General features: G+C 29.2%; 1 protein-coding gene across 2 annotated transcripts; it reads right to left on the bottom strand.

Moving 5' to 3' along the window:
* Positions 1–4,905: 4,905 nt before the first annotated feature.
* LOC109797336 (protein LIKE COV 2) lies at positions 4,906–9,850 on the bottom strand. 2 transcript variants are annotated; one of them, XM_020357346.3, is made up of 7 exons: positions 9,513–9,850; positions 8,443–8,495; positions 8,244–8,353; positions 7,563–7,730; positions 6,377–6,474; positions 5,509–5,635; positions 4,906–5,374 (listed from the first exon to the last, which is right to left on the bottom strand). In XM_020357346.3, exons 1-7 carry the CDS (start codon positions 9,630–9,632, stop codon positions 5,274–5,276), a joined length of 777 nt encoding a protein of 258 aa, XP_020212935.1. In that variant the 5' UTR covers positions 9,633–9,850; the 3' UTR covers positions 4,906–5,273. The 2 variants fall into 2 exon arrangements, with proteins under 2 accessions (XP_020212935.1, XP_082932618.1); XM_083076492.1 differs by lacking the exon at positions 9,513–9,850 and adding an exon at positions 9,325–9,472.
* Between the last annotated feature and the right edge of the window lie 9,126 nt (positions 9,851–18,976).

Here is an 18,976-nt window from a genome sequence, read left to right as displayed (position 1 = left end):
TTTATGAAACAAAGACTAGTACATTTATGGCTTAATTGTATTTTTATCTCTCAAGTATTGTAATTGTATAATTTTGATCTTTAAAATTTTAATTTGGTAATTTTAGTGTGTGTTTGATAACACATCTAAAACGTTATTCGAAGCAAAAATCACGTTTAAAACACAAGTTATAACTGATAGCTTCTATTTTGACGTGATTTATCACGTTCAAAATTTTAACCAAACACACACTTAATCTCTAATAGATTGCAATCGTCCGATTTTGATTCTTCAATTTTTAATTGAATAATTTTAGTCTCTTTTATTAAAAATTTAATAATTTTAATATATATATATAATATTTTAAAATTATACAATTATTTGTCTATTCAAGTTAACGTATATTATAGTTTTCGTTAATGTATCAAATGATATATATTTATTATTATTAAATAAATAAATTTTATATTTTATTATTTTTATAATATTACTGATAAATTAATATCAATAATATTACTACTATATATATTTATAGATAAACTAATAACTTGATAAATATAACTTATTATATATTAATATACTTTTACAAAAAATATAAGTATATTAATTAAAAATATACACATCTTATTTAATATATTTATATTTTTGTAAAAGTATATTAATATATACTAAGTTATATTGATCAAATTATTAGTTTATCTATAAATATACTAAAAGTATTATTTATATTAATTTATCAATAATATTAAAATAATAATAATATATAAATTTTATTTATGTAGTAATAATAAATATATATCATTTAATACATTAACAAAAAATTATAATATACATTAACTTAAATAAGCAAAAATTTGTATAATTTTAAAATCTTATATATATATATATATTAAAATTTTAAAATTATTAAATTTTTAATGAAAAAAACTAAAATTGCACAATTATAATATTTAAAAGACTGAAATTGTTCAATTAAAAATCAAGGGACTGAAATCACACTATTACAATCTTTTAAGGACTAAAATTACTTGATTAAAATCTTAAAGATCAAAATTGCACGACTACAATACTTGATCAAAAACACAATTAAGCTTACTTTTTTTTATCTGTTAAAATAACAACGTTGAAAAGATTTCATCATTTTTATTTTAATATGTGAAATAAATAAATTAAATATATATTATATTAAATATATATAATATTTATTATTAAAATTATAATAAATTATATATATAAATAAAATATTAATTTAAATATATAAGTCATATTTTTAAATATATAAATTTTATTTTATATTTATGATAAATAATTTATATTATAGTGTAATATTATTTTATTTATTAATAATTTATTTAAATATATTAAAAATTAAATCATAAATAATTAAAATAAATAAAAACTAAATTAGACAACAAATTAAAAAAATCTCTAAAAACTCTCATGTCAATGAAAAATTCTAAAAAATGTTTTCATGCAAAATAAAAATTCATGTTTAATATATAAGAATTGATTTATATCCTTATACATATACTAGTATTAGTATTTAAATGTTTTATCTTTTACGAGATAAATATTTTACACATATAAATTATGCTTTATTTGTATAAGATTATTATTATTCATTATTTAAAATTATTAATACTTGTTTTTAAAAATATTAAATTTAATTTCAAATTAAAAATAAATTTAAATGATAAAATTTTAACAAAAAATTCATAGAATTATTTTTTTCAAGTAATAACTTTTAAAAAAAAATCTCATTTTAAATAATCATATTAATTTATCTGTACTTTAAATAATAATGTCTAAAAATATCTCATTTTAAATAATTATTATAATTTATATATAAACTAGTATTTTAGTCTATACAATATACATATATATGTTTATTACGTATAATATAATTAAATTTTAAAATAATTATACATGAACAACTTTAAACATATAAATTATATTTTAGATTTATAATAAATAATTTGTATTGTAAAATTTATTTTTTATTTATTAATAATTTATTTTAAAATATTAATATTTAATTAATAAAAATTATAATAAATAAAAATTGAATTAAATACAAAATAAAAAAAAATCTTACCAACTCTCTTTGTAACACCCCGAATTTTCTACTAATATAATGTTGATTATTATTTATTTTTGTATAGTTATTTTAGTTAATTAAATGGTTATAAAAATTTTGTAAAATTATATTTTTTTTACGCCGGAACGGGCCGTTCCAGACGAAAAAAAGATACTATTTTTCGAGCAGCAGAACGGGCCGTTCCAAATTAATAAAAAGACTCATTTTTGTTTTACCAGAACGGGTCGTTCCCAAAGGGAAACGGGCCGTTCCGAGATTTTAAAAATGCTTAAAAAGTTGTGTTAGAAACTGGGCGTTCCAACTATGGTCAATAAGTGTAAACGTGAACCCCAAAACAGGTCGTTCTAATTTTAGAACGGGTCGTTCTGCTTTTTGGAAACGGGCCGTTTTGATTTTGGAACGGGGCGTTCCAGTTGAAAATTTTGCATAGATTCGAAGGATCCGGAACGGGCCATTCCGAATTCAATACGGGCCGTTCCGGGTACACCAGGTTGCCTATAAATAGGGGTAGGAGGGTGAAAATTTTATAACGGAGTGATAAGTGAAAATCTTAGAGAGAGAAAGAAAGAGAGAGAGAGAGAGAGAGAAAGAGAGAAAGAGAAAGAAAGAGAGGGAAAGAAAGAGGGAATCCAGAGGAGGAGGCCATACCCAAGTTTCAACTCCGCTTATCCAGGTAAGGGGAGTGAGAAACCTCGCTCGGGGGTGTGGGGATAATTGTTGGATAGTTTGTTTGTCGGATTGACCCCCAATCCCTTGCCTATTGTTCTGTCTTTTTATTTGCTCTACTTTGTTTCTTGTTACTTTGTTCCTTGTTACTTTGTTCCTTGTTACTTTGTTTCCTTGTTACTTTGTTCCTTATTACTTTGTTTCCTTGTTACTTTGTTCTTTGTTACTTTGTTCCTTGAAAGTAATAAATGAATATGGAATTAATGCTAAAACTAAATAAGTTTTAATATGAAAAAGAATGTTCTCTATGAATTCCTATGCGGACCTTATGAGGAGTATTTATGACATGACCTTGTGAAATATGGACAAATGACATGAGACCTACGAATGGACTATTGAGACAAGTTGTGATTATAAAAATATGAAAAATGATGACATGATGTACTAAATGAAATTATGTAATAAGTTAAATGTTGAGTGAATGAAATTATAAATGTATGACATGCATCATATGCATATATGACTCCAGGTGTGCCGCTGAGGCCGCATACCCACGACTAACAAGGTGTACCTTATGGTCACCCACGACTAACAAGGTGTACTTTATGGTCACCCACGACTAACAAGGTGTACCTTAGGGTCACCCACGATGTAACATGCTAACAAGGTGTACCTTAGAGTCACCAGTGATGATATGTGAAACTTCCTTATGGCGCCACATGCATGCATTTATGAGTCGAGTCCATGACATCATAACATGATAAATGAGTATATATGTGATATTGATTATTTATGTGTATTATTTATATGTGATTTATATTTGTTGGCTATCTAACCTTTATTTCTTCACCTAAAACTGAGTGATAAGTTTCTCACTCCCTTGTTGTTTTTGTATATGTTTAAATTATGTTGCAGGCAATCAGCATCATGAGGATGTGGTTGATGAGGCTTAAGACTTCAGTTGGGCATGCTCTGATAGGATGTGACATCGGGGCATAGCTAGCTTAGTTTAATATGTTATTGTTTTAATAACTTTAGTTTCTCTTCTTTTGTAATTTCTAACGAAGAGATAATGTAGATAAAGTTTATAATCCAATAAAAGACTCAAATGTACATTTTTGTTATATTTTTATTACATGATTTGGAAGTTATAAATTAATCCCTAACCAGGAGGCACTGCCACCTTTACTGGAATTAATTTATATTTCCTTTATTATTATTTGTATATATATATGATTTCTTATTTTTCACTAAATTGTATTGAAAATCTTAACTTCTTTTCTTTTATAATTTCTACATTGGAGTGATGATTTATGAGTTATGAATGTGAATCTTCTACCTTGTGATATTTGAGACATTTGTCAACTACGAAAGATTTTATTTACTCAAAAAGAAAAAAAAATATTTACATTTATTGTGTATTAATGTTGGGGTAGAAGGGTGTCACACTCTTGGTAAAGAAAAATTTATAAAAATTAAGATAAAAATTCATGTTTAATATATAAAAATTAATTTACAAAAATACTTACACTTGGTTTTCACTTTTTCTAATAAAGAAAATATAGTGGATTTATACAACATGTAAAAAATAAAAATTTGTAAATACAGGTAAAATATAAAATTATATAATTTGAAGAAATATGAGGAACATTATGCTTATATTAAAAATAATACTTATATTCTAAATAGCTTTTTTATAAATATAAAAAAAAAAAAAAATATATATATATATATATATATATATATATTAGTTTAATAGTGATAGATTTTTTTTGGTACACTTAATTGTAATGGTTTTAAGTGTACCAAAAAATATATTATCCAAGAAATTAAAATATTGATTAAAAATTAAAATATAAAAAATGTTTTTATACATAACTTATTGATATAAAATTCAAAAAATAAAAGTATCATAAAATAAAATGGCATGTAAGAAAAATAAAATACAAACATAAATTATCCCAACCACTCAAACTTAATATATTATCACGATGATAGCAATAAAAAATAATTACGAAACCAAATTTATTAATAATATGTAAAATTTAATCATCAATTTATTGCCTAAAATTTTTCGTACATGTTGCCTATTCGTAAAGGTGAAAAATCAAGAACAAACTCAACATAGTTTTTCAAACAGACAAACAGGAAGATAGATGTAATTTAGATAAACTCCTCATCAATTATATTTGGACAGAGATCCAACTACTATGATTTGTTACTATTTCATGTTAATAACATGAGGCCCTCAGAATATATATTGGTAGCTCGTCTGTGTCAAACTAAGGTTGGGTGGATAGAAATAGAACAAAAGCAGGGGGTATACTGGGAATACAACTACAGTGGTACAAGATATCTTACTTTCATTTGAACTTCTAACAGAATGTAAAAAACAACAATTTTCTTATACAAATACAATTTCCATCAGAAGGCAGTTCAGAATATAATGTCCATCACCAACGTGGTCCATCCATTCCATGTTAATAGACGACAAGTACAAGAAGTCGTGATCTTCAACAGGTATAATTCTTTATCCAATTCTGTTCAGAGAGATTCTCTCATTCGGTCTAGTTTCCCTTTCCACTGGAGATATCAATTGTGGCATAGTCATTCCCCCGGAAACAATGATTTCTGCATCAGCGTCAACCAAACGTTACACCATAAAATTAGAAAACATGTAAATAAAGTTTAAGAATTTCAACATGCAGAATAATACGACCCACGTAAAGTAAAGTTGGCAATGAATCAACGGAAAGAAAACTTACCTATGCCTTCTCGAATGGAAAGATTTGGTCTTATAATATCTTTCGAGTTAACCAAAAATATATCGCCAATATACAGATGGTTCGTTGGGACAAAAACGCTACAAAGCTCTTCATCTTCATTATCTTTCTGGGATGGAGGAAAAAGGATATAATCAATGATCAAATATCTAAAACAAAGCTCTTGTTTGGTTCAGAGGAGGAGAAGAATGGTTTTAAAAACTAATTTACTTTTGTATCTTTATAATTCAAAATTTAATAACATAAATAAGAATATTTTGAATATTATATTAAAAATGTTTTAAAATCATTTCCCCCCTTCAAATCCCGCCAATATTAGAAGGGAGTTAAAATTGGGTTAAGAGGAATTTTGCTCCCCTCCTCTCTCCTTCATTCCCCTCTAACTAAACACTATGTTAAGTAAAAACATTGTAAACCAGGGATGTACTTAGCAAAATTAATGCTGCTTCAAATCTCACACACAGACTCACATAAATGCATAGGGTATATAGTAGACACGTGTCTTTATCCCCGTAGAAAATGACATATCAAGTATTAGAAACCATATTTTACAGAAGCCCTTTTTTCAAATGTTATTGTTACGATTATCCAGCAGTGATCTAATGAAGGTGACTTCCTGAGAATCATGTTAAAATGGACCACATCGTATTATATGTGATACCAATATGTGTGCATTCCAGCTTCCAACACTGGATATATTACATTTCATGGCAGTCAAATTAATACAAATAATAGAAACTGATGGAAGTTTATTTGCTATCAAAATAAAAGAATGAAACCGTCACATATATTCAATCAATATAAATAAGAGGAGGTTGGTAAACAAATTTATAGAGACAGTTCAGAGTACCTGTAGAGTAACAGTTGATGTAATAAAGCCAAAGGCATATTCACCAACACGTGGGTGACGGATAATTGCTACCTCTTTAAAGGCAGTGGTATTTTGATCTGAAAAGGTGTTAAAAAAAATCATTATAAATGGTTGACAGGACCCAAGGTGAATAAATAGTTAGTTTTGGGTGTGTTATTATTTGTACAGGGACAGCAAGGGTTTATGGCCAAATGGGTCTTTTTGGTCATAATCTGAAATTGTTAGGAGGATCCAGAGTCTCGTGAATTTCTCTGGATACTCTAGCCTATTCTCACAGAGTCCAGACAGACAGGGTCTGCATTCTTCCATAAAGCTGTTTCATTTTTTCTTATTTACTGATTCTTGGTACTAGTATAATACATTATAACTCACTGATTGGGAAGACAGTTTGGCTTAAAAGAAAATGTAGACAGGTAAAATGATGAGGAAAAACAGTTTAAACCATACCTTTAATCTATAGACGAATGGCCTAATGAACCCTATTCATAGCATATGATAACTTGACAAAACTAATAACTAAATTTATTATATATGTACTCAATTTAGTTTAGTGAATTTGTACCAACATACTATCAATACCATCAATTTTTCTATAATCACCATTACCGATTCAGCTTCACCAGTATATTACAATTACAAAACCCCTACCAGTACAACACACCCGTGACATAACAACCATTGCCACAACTATCATCATTTATTCCTTATTGACTTTACAACTACAGAATGCCATAACCAACCCGGATTTGTTAGTTCTTTTCTTTTCCATCGTCACATCCATATTGCTCAAGAGAAATGCTATTTAGTGAGAGATGTTTTCATACGAAAATTGGTGAGCTCAAAATTAACCAAGTAGTTTGTCCCATGGGCGTATGTGAGTGAGAGTGGATGAAAAATAATTTGCATTATAACTTTGACATGCCAATTTGTGTGCCTTTGGTACACATGACAATATTCACACTAAAATTAAGGTAAAGCTAAAAAAAGAATATTATGCATTCTGCCATGAAAGTTACTTAAAAAGAAGTTACTTTTCCTATTGTAACATCACTAGCTACCCAACCTGTACATTGGCCACTGCCCATCTCTGTGAACTCAGACCCCACTATCTAACTCTTATGGCTAATTCTAATTGAAATGCAGTTATGGCCTATGAAGAGCATACCTGGAGATATTGCAGCACTAATCTGCTTGGATGCAGAATATATATGCCTAACAAGGGGCATTCGCTTTATGAACCATTCTCCAATCCAGAAAACAGTGGCTCCCATCCATGACGAAACAAAAACACCAATAAGAAATACAAAAGCTAACGATGTAACAAAACCAAGTCCTGCACCACAAACAAAGAGCCTTCACACTTTATACATCACATTTAAAACAGAGTAAGGTTAAGTACCAAAATCCAGATCACCCAATGGAAAGGTTAAAAAATAAATAAGGAACATAAGAGGTTTGCAGCAATATATTATATGTGAGGTGTCTTGATAGAAAATAAATTTATCAAAGAAAACCAGAGAAATACAAGAATGAAGACAGTAAGATATCCTCTAAACCATTTACAGCACAAGTCAAATGAGTTATTCCAGATTAGCCACTAAAACTTTATAAGAAACAATAATGCCTTCCTGCACAACTGGTAAAACAATATAGTAGTCTATATTACCTTTGAATTTTCAAGTTCATGCAGTATATATTCGTTCACTTTGCTTTTTATGTTTCAGATATATGTCATATGACAGTCTATATTACATATAGCATAATAAAAACTCCCCTTATTGGTAACTTCTCAAGAAGGAAAAAATAATTATACAAGCTATGTTAATTGGCAAAATAAATTACTCACCAAATATGTCAATGCCAAGCCTGGAGTATATTGGACTAAAGAAACCATCAACGAACTGAATAAACCACCATGTAATGAAGAAGGTAACAGCTACTGGAAAAAGAACAACACTGCAGATTGATAATCAAACGAATAAAAAATGTCACATCAACAATGATAATAAAATTTAATCATCTAAATGAGTGGTTTTGTCCATTACCATCCAGTCATAAATTTCTTTGAGACCCAACTCTGGAGAACAAAGCAGCAAGCCTGAAACAAGTGCACATAATGGGTCAATAGCAAGATAAAAATAGATATTCTCTTGAAATAAAATATAAAACTTCATAACCTATTTATTACACCAAACAGATGCTCACTAGAGCTCCTTATCATAAAAAGCAAGATAACCACTCTTGCTTCAGTTGTTTGCAGAAAGGCTCACACTAAATCAGCCTAGAATTCCAACACCCAGCAGTCATGTGTCCTTTTCCTGAGGCATGTCTAATTTAGGGTAACAGGAAAGTGCAGTTTAATTATGACCATGTTCCAATTTTTTTGAGTTCGTCATATTTTTTGTGTGATCCAATTTAACAATTTTATTCAGATATGATAAGTACATTTTAGGACAACAAAGCAAGGAGCAAATTTTGCTCCTCAGAGCTAAGTGCAAGCAAAATCTCAACATGTTACCCATAAATCAGAGAATGAACTCCTACCGGTGTTAGAACTTATATAGAGAATATTATTACTTTATTGGTCTCACTCCAATTTGTAAAGAAATAATAAATAAAAAAATCATGAGAGGAAATGCAAACCAAAATAAAAACTATTGTTGATCGCTCAGAAGATAAGAGGATATTTTTAAGAAATGGAGTTATCCCTCGGTAATATGGACCACAGACTCCCCTGCTCAATATTCTCAGCAATTTCTCAAAGCTAAGATTTGAACTATTAGTCTCTCCACTACGACATGGGCTTATTCTTGTATAACATAAAAACACACCTTAAACAAAATCCATTGGTCGTGAAATGCTGCAAATGCAGATCCGTTATGCAGTCAACATGATTAATTACAAAACATTCTATTCCGGGTTCAAACCTATTTCTGAGCCCATAAAAATAGATTTCCGAGAAGACTCTTGGTTGACTTGCCGACTATCTACATCCACCGCATAAATAAACAAAACGACAACGAAGAGCAAGATCCGAGATCGAAGAAGGTGGCCCTAATTTAAAGGGAGAAAAATAACATTTGAAATTAAGAGAGAGAAAAATAAGGAATAGGACCCTGCGAGTGGAGGAGTTGGGGGAGCTTGGAGGAGACTTGGCTGGGTCTTCGGGATCGTCGCGAGATGCATTGTCGGCTTGACTAAGAGGAATCGACGTTGATTCTTTTTCTTCTGCCATCCTCGCCCACTCTTGACAGTTTCGGTTTCTAACGATACAATAGCAGGTGGAAACCTAATTAAATTGGGTTTCAATATTATTATTGTCTTGGCTACTAAGCAACACCACTCTCTTTCTCTCTCTGCCTTCCCTTCCCTTCACCGGATAAATCATCGCATTACCTACCCAGACCGATAACAAATCGCACTGTGTGTCACAGCTGACGTGGCTTACGAGGATGTGCCCTCTTCCCGTCTCGTATAAATTATTACTTATTAGTCAACACTATCGAATGTTTTGGTTCGTGGTATCTACGTGATAGCAGTGACTAATCTTCTTGTTAGGTTAAAAATACATTAAAAAGTGAGATAGCTAGTCCCAAAATTTAACGCGACTGCATACACAAGACAAGATTCAAACCAATTCCTACAGCTGAATCATACACTTGAGATTACACTATCAAATGTTTACCATTTCTCTTACGATAAACAGTGAAAAAAACCATTTTTATGTGTTTTATTTATAAAAAAAAGTAAATGATAAAAATAATTATAATTAAATACAAGTAATTTTTGGAAATTACGTAAATAAAATAGTCTAAAAATATATATACAGAAAAATATATCGTCTTTACTATTGGTATAAATGTTAAAATTTTAAGTTTATAAAAAATAATTAATTATATGTAAAATTAGAGATCGTATATGATTTTGACATTTGATCATTTTCCTTTATTAATTTTTTATTTCGTGTTCTTTTCACTTTACTTTATACATTCTCTTCGATAAGTTCAATCTATATCACGGCCGGTATAATGCAAGGCAGGCATCTTCTATTTCTCTTTTCCTTAAAAAAGACAAAAGTAAGAAACAATTCTAAAGATAAGAAGAAGAAAAAAAAACTAAATACGCTTTTTACTATTTAATTTATCGTTTTTATTTTCCATCTTTGAATTTTTTTTTTTTAAATGTAAATATCAAATATTTAATTACTAGAATCCATAATGGGTGTATCTTAAAGATGTATCGTTTTCATTTTATTGAAGTTTATATTGTTACGTTATATTTAAGCATCTCATGAGCAATTTATTAGCATAAAATTTTAAGCAGCTCTTAAATTTTATTTTATTTTTATTTGTACTTGATGATGTATGAAATTAAAATATTAATTCAACAATTTTAATAAAATAATAAGAATATTGTGATATTTTAATTAACTTTTATCATAATTAGTTACAAATTATAACAAAGACTCATTCACATCCATTAATCTATGATTAAATTGTTTTTCAATTTTTCTTAGATTTATAATTTATGAGGGGAAAAGTTTCTAGAGGTCTTCATCTCTCAAATACTCCTTTTGAATTCTTTAATCTCTCAACAATCCTCAAACTCTTTCAACCCTCACTCATCGCCATCTCACAATCTTTCATATTTCTTCATCTCTCAACCCTCGTTGTCAAATTGCATGAACCCTCTCAACCCTCGCTCTTAAACTCTCTTAACCCTCATTTGCATCACCTCACCCTTCAAATTTGTACACATCTCCTTCCCAACTCACTGTCTCATCCTTTTAACCTCATTGTCTCACTACCTTGTCCTCTAGATCTTACTATTATGCCTCAACTTCTCTTAATTGTATCATGGTCAACATGTCTTGCTCTTTTGTTTTTTTGATGATTTATGTTCTTCATTTATGGAATATTTTGCTTGTTGTTGTTTATCTTCTTATAGTATATTGTTATGATTTTTACGATTATTTTTTCCTTCTCTTTATGCTTGATGGCTAAACCTTGTAAAGAAATAATTTTTTATATTAAGCAATTGTATTTTATATAAGATACATATATTAAAGTTAAGTAGCTCATGATATCACCTAAATTGTCTTTGGTAAGGAAAAAATTAAGATAAAACCATTGTGAATACTTTTAATTTTTGTTATTAAATATAATTACAAAAATGTCAATTTGTTGATGTCATAATGCCATGTGTCATATAAAAATAATAATAATATCATTATAACTTTATTATGTGTCATATTAATATAATGTCATATTATTAGTGTCACGTAAACATTAGTAATCAATATATGGGAACTAAAAATATACGTGGATGAAATATGGAGGAAAATGGAAAATGGATCAAGAAGAAGGAAAAAAAAATGTGACATTTTTATAAGTATAAGTATTAAAGTCTTAAATGTAATGTATAAATTCAAATTAAAATTCAGATAAAATAAACTTAAGTAAAAATAATAATTTTTAATAATCATGTATTTTCTTTATTTTTTTTCAACACTATATAGCCTCACATACATTGTATAAACAAATAGTGCATCTTAATTACTTTAAAATTAATATCACTTAACTTTTTTTTTTCCAAACACCCAACAAATTAACTTATAATTTAAGACTTTTATTATAGTTTGTTAGCATTAAAATCAAATTGCTAATGAATTTTTATCATGTTTGTGATATTTTTTGTTCTAATATTATTACAAGTAAAACTAATAAAACAAATTTTACGTCTTAAATCAAATAAAAGATGGCTCAAAATTGTGTCCTAAATATTTGAAAAAGATTGTTTTAGAAGGACAATATTAACTCAGATTTTGAAGTTAAATAACCAAAATAAATTATTTAAAAGATAAATGACTGAAACAAAATTTGTTAATAAGATAAAAGGATCAAAAGTATATTTTAACTTATATTAAAAAATGTGAAGAAAAAAAAATGTTAATACACAAGAATGAGGTTGTATTATGTGTTTAAAAAATATTTTAACTTAAAAACACCATTAAAATGCAACTTCAAATCATCCAACTCACGTCCAACGTTACTCAGTGTGTGCCTGACGTTACTAAGGCAAAGAATTATCTATCTCATCCACGCTCAACATTACACAACTTAGGTCAACGTGGCTAAGGCATAGGCCCATGGGACCTCACGCACAACTCCATCTCAAGCAAAGAGTCTCAACCTGAGTCTCACTCGATATCTTCACCACGACACCTGACGAAATCTAGATAGAGAGCTTTGGCTTGGTCACACTAGGCACCACACAACCTTAGGCTCGACAACACCAAGTTAGAGAACCCTCAAGGCATCCACGCTTGGCACCATTCAACCACATCCGATGAGGTTCCAACCTGATATGAGTCTCTCTTCTCACACCTTGCGTCATCGATCCTACATCCAACGTGAGTGGCCTTTCCTTTAGAACCACATTTGACGTGGTATCAAATTCTGCACTCATGTAGAACCCGGTTTCACACAATACCTAAGCATTAGAAAGTTCCAACAACATGAAATACCTTAAATAACATCTATACAACACATACAATAATTCATCATCAAAAACAACATGCAACTAAAAAGGATAACCAATAAATCATGAACCTCCATGAACATCTCAAACTCTCAAAACCCATGAAAAATCCCTTCCAACTTCATCATTACTCAATCAACATAAATAAACAATTCATTTCGGTCATCACAACCCCATAGTACACCCTAAATTCAAATCATTGTTTCCCTTGCCTCTTGGAGACTCAAATCCACAAAAGGAGAAGAGGATGAACTCCATATGACGCCAACTCGAACCCTTTCTTTTCACAAGCTCGGATTCCAGCCCACACAACTCACCCATAAGGAGAAAAGTAGAAAAGGAATTCAAGTAAGGAAGAAGGGAGAAAAAAGAAAGGATCTCTCTTTGCCTTCTCTCTGAGGTTCTAAACAAATATAAGTTATGAGCTTACTTTTGAAATTTTATTTTTTATACCTTCCTCGAGCTGATTCTACTTACCTCTAATCTAACCCTTCAAATATCAATGTACTATTGGGCTCTCTCAATCTCAAAGTTATTGACAGTTGTTGACAAATCAAACAACAAAGTTATAGAATGACAATATTTTTTTTTCGTTTACAATTACTTTAAAATTGTAATGATTAATTAATTAAATATCCCATGATGTTGTTGCGATTTCTTATATTAATGTATTGTTATATAATAATATAATTTTAATTTTGATTCTATATAATATGTCTAATGTAATGGTGGGAGATTTTAGGAGAAAAAATATATAAGAAGTTATTCGCTTCATGTATATCAAATATTTTATTTTTTACATAAAATTTGAATGAAGTGTATTTAAAATCAATATTATATATTTTATAAAAAAATTTAAATGGTTGTATTTTTAAATATATTTTTATATTTTTTTCAAATTAAATTACTTGTATTATAATTTGTTCCATGACGTGAATTTTCCAATCAAAATTAATTTTTTCTATCAAATATTTACAATTAATATAAATATTTTACATTAATTTTTAAATTTTTTTTTGGAAACATACTTTAACATAATAATTTGATTTAATAAATATATTTTAAGAATCTAATTTGATTAATGTTATAGATTTTGATTGTTTTAATTTTGTTGTTTCTGTCCATAATATGTTGAATAGTTTTTTTTTTGTTTACATGAAACCTATATTTGTTTTTATCTAATTATTTTTGTTTATTTTTTTAAAATAAAATTTATAATGTATAACAATTAGATTTGTGAAAGGAAAGATATAGAAATTTGATTGGTAATTCGTTTTGATAGGAGATGTTTGAATATATATATATATATATATATATATATATATATATATATATATATATATATATATAAGAATATTTCTAAAAGAAAATTTAAATTTTAATTAGTAATAATATTGAAACAGAAATTTAATAAAAAATAGAATGTTAAAATACTTTTTTATTCTAATTTCATTGATCCTCTCTAAATATTAAAAAATAAAAGGTCATTTTTTAAGTAACAATATTCAAATATATATCTAATAATAATAATAATTTGTAATTGTTTATATAACAACTTAGAGTTACATATCTATTGATATCTGAACATGTATTATATATCATTCATATGAAAGTGAAACACTATACAAACATATGTGTTAAAAATACAATAATCTAGTAAAAGTAATTTATACAACTTAGATTGTTAGTCAAACAACTTCAACTATCAGTTAATTACTCCAAGGTAGCACAAAATATCAACATCGCCAAACTCGACACGACCTCCAAAATAGCTCCCACATTGTTAGTCAAACAACTTCAACTATCAGTTAATTACTCCAAGGTAGCACAAAATATCAACATCGCCAAACTCGACACGACCTCCAAAATAGCTCCCACACAAGCCTATCCATATTCTACTCCTATACCAAATATGATTATCATAGTTCATCCACATGGAAACACATAGGAGTAAGCTAAAGTTTTAAGAAACAACATATATACAACACAAAGTATCGACAATATTAATATATCATATCACTTTCACTGCCTTGACCACTATCAACATATAACATCACAACACAACTAGTATATATCAACATGAACAACTCAGTCTACCACTACACAATATCAATTTGAACATCACTACATCAATGTTAAGTAAAAAGACGATCCCTTGTGTTTTATAAGTTTTAATGATAACAAACACTACATTTTTAGTAAGAAAACATGGTGTAAAAGTCATTGTTTCAAACAGAGTAAGACGTAATAATGTTTATAGTACGAAACTAATAAGACAAACCACACAAACTGTCTTTTTACAATCATTATTTATTATGACTAACGAGTTTAAATGTTCAAATGAATGTTTTATACCTTAACAAATTGAAAGTTGTTATCTTGGAACTCTTATTTTGTTAAAAGTGTATAAAAGCACAAAAAGTAACAAAATAAATGGCAAGGATTCTACATTTCACATAAATAACGTTGAAAAAATATTGCATTTTCCCCTGCACGATAACTTTGCTTCCTACTATTCTTGTTTTGCTACTCTGCTTTGATAAGTAGCTTGATCTATCATAGATAAGGGATATGTTTAGGTGAAAGACATTAATTAAATCATTTAATGCATTGATAGTTAGTTCCTTTCTCTAAAGATCATACAAAGGAGTAGGACAAACCAATTTTATGAATTTGACTCAAGAAGCTACAACGGTCATCTCTTTCAAAGCTATTGTATAAGAAACTTTAAAACTCAAAAGAAGACAAAGAATCACGTATAGAGAACAAAAGTGTAAATATAGAAAAATAATCTGTACTCGTCTTTTAGAAATATTCTTAAAGAGTCTTTTGTATTGAAATTAATTGTTGTAATCACATCTAAAAGAGACGATAATTGCAACTTCGTAATACTTTCATAACCATTGTTATAAGGTAAAGCTTAAAGAGGATTGACGGTAAAATAATACTTGAGTTTGAGCTTAAAGAGGATTGTCTGTAAAATAATAATTGGATAGTGGCTTGAATAGGTCAACCAAAGAATTATTGTTTAAGTCATAAGTGACTTGATAAAATAATACTTGTAACTTTGTTGAAAGTTAGTGGAGCACAATTTGGTTGGATTAAAAATTGGGCATAACCTCGGCGGTTAAGATGAACTAGTATAAAAACACAATATTTTATTGATTACTTTTACTAACCTTTCGCCTATTGCATATATTACTTCACGAACTTGAAAACACGTGAGTTTTTGATATACATTATTCAACGTCCCATTCCAATGTTTTATATATTTTTTTCACAATAAACAACTCAAATTTTTCATCACAACAACATAATATATACAACACAACAATTACATGCGCATCATCACATATTTTAACTAGGAGATATTCTATAACATAGGGTAAGCAATTTAAGTGGTTTGACCTTATCAAACTAACAACACATGGTGATCTTTTTAGTCTTGATGTGTCAACAACAAATTGGATTTCAATTCACAACATAACAACTTGATTTCTTAAATGTCACCACTTAAACAAGGAAGTATAATGTTTTTATCAAGGTATAACAACCAGATATGGACATAACATGATATTAGCTAACTTAACTAAACCTCTTACAAAATTAGCCCAATGACTATCCTCCAAATATTATGCTCTTTCGATACTCATTTAGGAACAAAGTTCTCAACTTTGTACTTTATTTGGTTAATCACCTATAATCAGTATAACTCGATCAAACCTCTATAATATGGTGTTTTATATATACACGTATATCTTGACCTTGACTACATACGATACCAACTAAGGACTTAGAGGAAACTCAATTATCTCTTTAAGAGTCAACTTCCCAATAAGGATTTTTTAACAAATCAGGTTATCGTAGCACCACAACATAATATCTATGCAATGAGATATGCAACTTTAGAACAATATCTCCTCTACCTCTAGTCCTAAGTTGATTAACACAATTTTAAACACCATGCTTAAATGGATAAAGTACTGTCGACATTCATCATCTCGAAAACAACACAACATCGATAAACATATTTAATATAACTACACAACTCCACAACATATACTAAACTCAACTTCCAACTTTCAACCATCAATCCTCTACAAATATCAAATTATATCAATGTACATAGAATGAACAACACATGGTCTCTTAAAACATCCAATAGATTAATCTATTATACTCATGTTCACAAATTGTGAAATTAAACAACTAGTTTTCATCAAGCAATCAACGCTTGATGCCACACACCCTACACCTGACACCATCGAGGCAAAAACCTCTCTACCTCGCCCATGCTTGGCACTACACAACTCCCGTCGAACATGGATAAGGTAGAGGCCCCTATAATATTGTGCTTAGCGTGGTAAAGTTTTACGTTCGACCTCATTTCAAGCAGAGAGTCTTAATTCGACTCACATTCGACATCGCCGCATTGGGCCCAATAGGTAGAGAGTTTTGAGTTGGTCATGTTGAGCACCACTCAACCCGAGCCTCGACGTCACTAAGTCAGAGATCTCCTAATGCTCTCAAGCTCAGAGCCATTGTAAATTGAGACAAGTCTCTCCCCTTATGTCCGACATCACCAATCCCTACGCCTGATGTGACAAGATAGAGAGCCTCATGTTGAAATCGCACTCAACATAACAAGCATTCTACACCAAAGCATAACACAAATATGCCTCTCCATTCACATGAAAATCCAATAAAACCAACATGCAACACAACAATACACTCATACATAGTATATACTACTTAATTTTAGCACCATGCCAAACATGCAACTTAAAAATATCCAAATCATTAACCTTTTCTTCATGCTTCTCACCACATAAAAAACTTAACTTCACACTCACTTTACACCAAATCAGAAAACACAATTCATGATTTCCATGGATACAAACAACTTTGAACTACATAGATCAACAAACAACTCTTCAAAACACAAATTTCCAACTTTCCTTACCTCGAAAGTGAAGTGAATTGAGAAAGGAGAAGAAGAATACTCCGTACAATCCATAACACCACCTCGAACGGATTAACAACTAAATTCAAGGTTTCTACTGACTTAGATCAACAAATAACATGATAACAATGAGACTTGAGAAGAAAAATCACCCTACAATAAAAGGTTTAAAGAAAGAGGAGACTCACAGACACAAACTATAACATCTTTCTCTAGACTTTCTCTCTCTAAACTTATGAAGAATTAAACTTATGAGGCTCAATTTTAAACAAAAACTTTATACATCTCCTTCCTTAAGATTAAACTGGACTATTGTCAAGAGAAATTGTAAAAATTACTTAAACTCATAAGAAATTCTCACGTCCCATAATTCTTTAACACAAAACAACACTCTACACAATAATATATAATTAATTAAAAGTAATAATAACCCTACAACTCACGACGTCACAATTTACATTATAATTTTTTATTATTAATTCTTAAGATAGAACCTAAAATGTATTTATTAATTATTTTAATATGAGTTTGTTTTATGATAGTATCTATGTATAAAAGAATATACAAGGAGTTTTAGAGAGAAGCATGTAATTTAGATGAAAATAAAATCACCTATATTTGTATATATTGTTAATAAAGTTTTCAAGCAGATGCTATTTTCTAAAAAAATTAAATCAGAATTTTGGGTTCAAATATCAAGACTTTGAAGGAAAAAAAAAAAACCCTTTATCAACAGAAATTCTTTGTCTTGGCGCAATTTATTGACAAACTAATCCGAACACCCTCGTAGCGTGGGGCACATGGGATGGGATTATATTATACTGTAGCTGAATAAAACCCCGAAAGAAGTTAACACCGGAAAAGAAAAGTGCCGAAGAAGGCTTACGTAACAGCCGTCCAAGCATTTAGGCCCATAAATCCAACGGTTGTAGCCAACGAGGCCCAATAGAGAGATGGCGCGTAGTTTGTCCTCCATCATCACTTGCAATTGTAATTAAAATTTAAAACCAAGCGTAAAGCACGCAGTGGGTCCCACAGCCAGCTCCACCCTCAATTACCCGCCACCCACCCACCCA

Source organism: Cajanus cajan, chromosome 6 (genome assembly GCF_000230855.2).
Source record: "Cajanus cajan strain Asha chromosome 6, NIPB_CcT2T_4, whole genome shotgun sequence".
Taxonomy (NCBI): Eukaryota; Viridiplantae; Streptophyta; class Magnoliopsida; order Fabales; family Fabaceae; genus Cajanus; species Cajanus cajan.
This window is presented reverse-complemented; position numbering and strand designations above follow the sequence as displayed.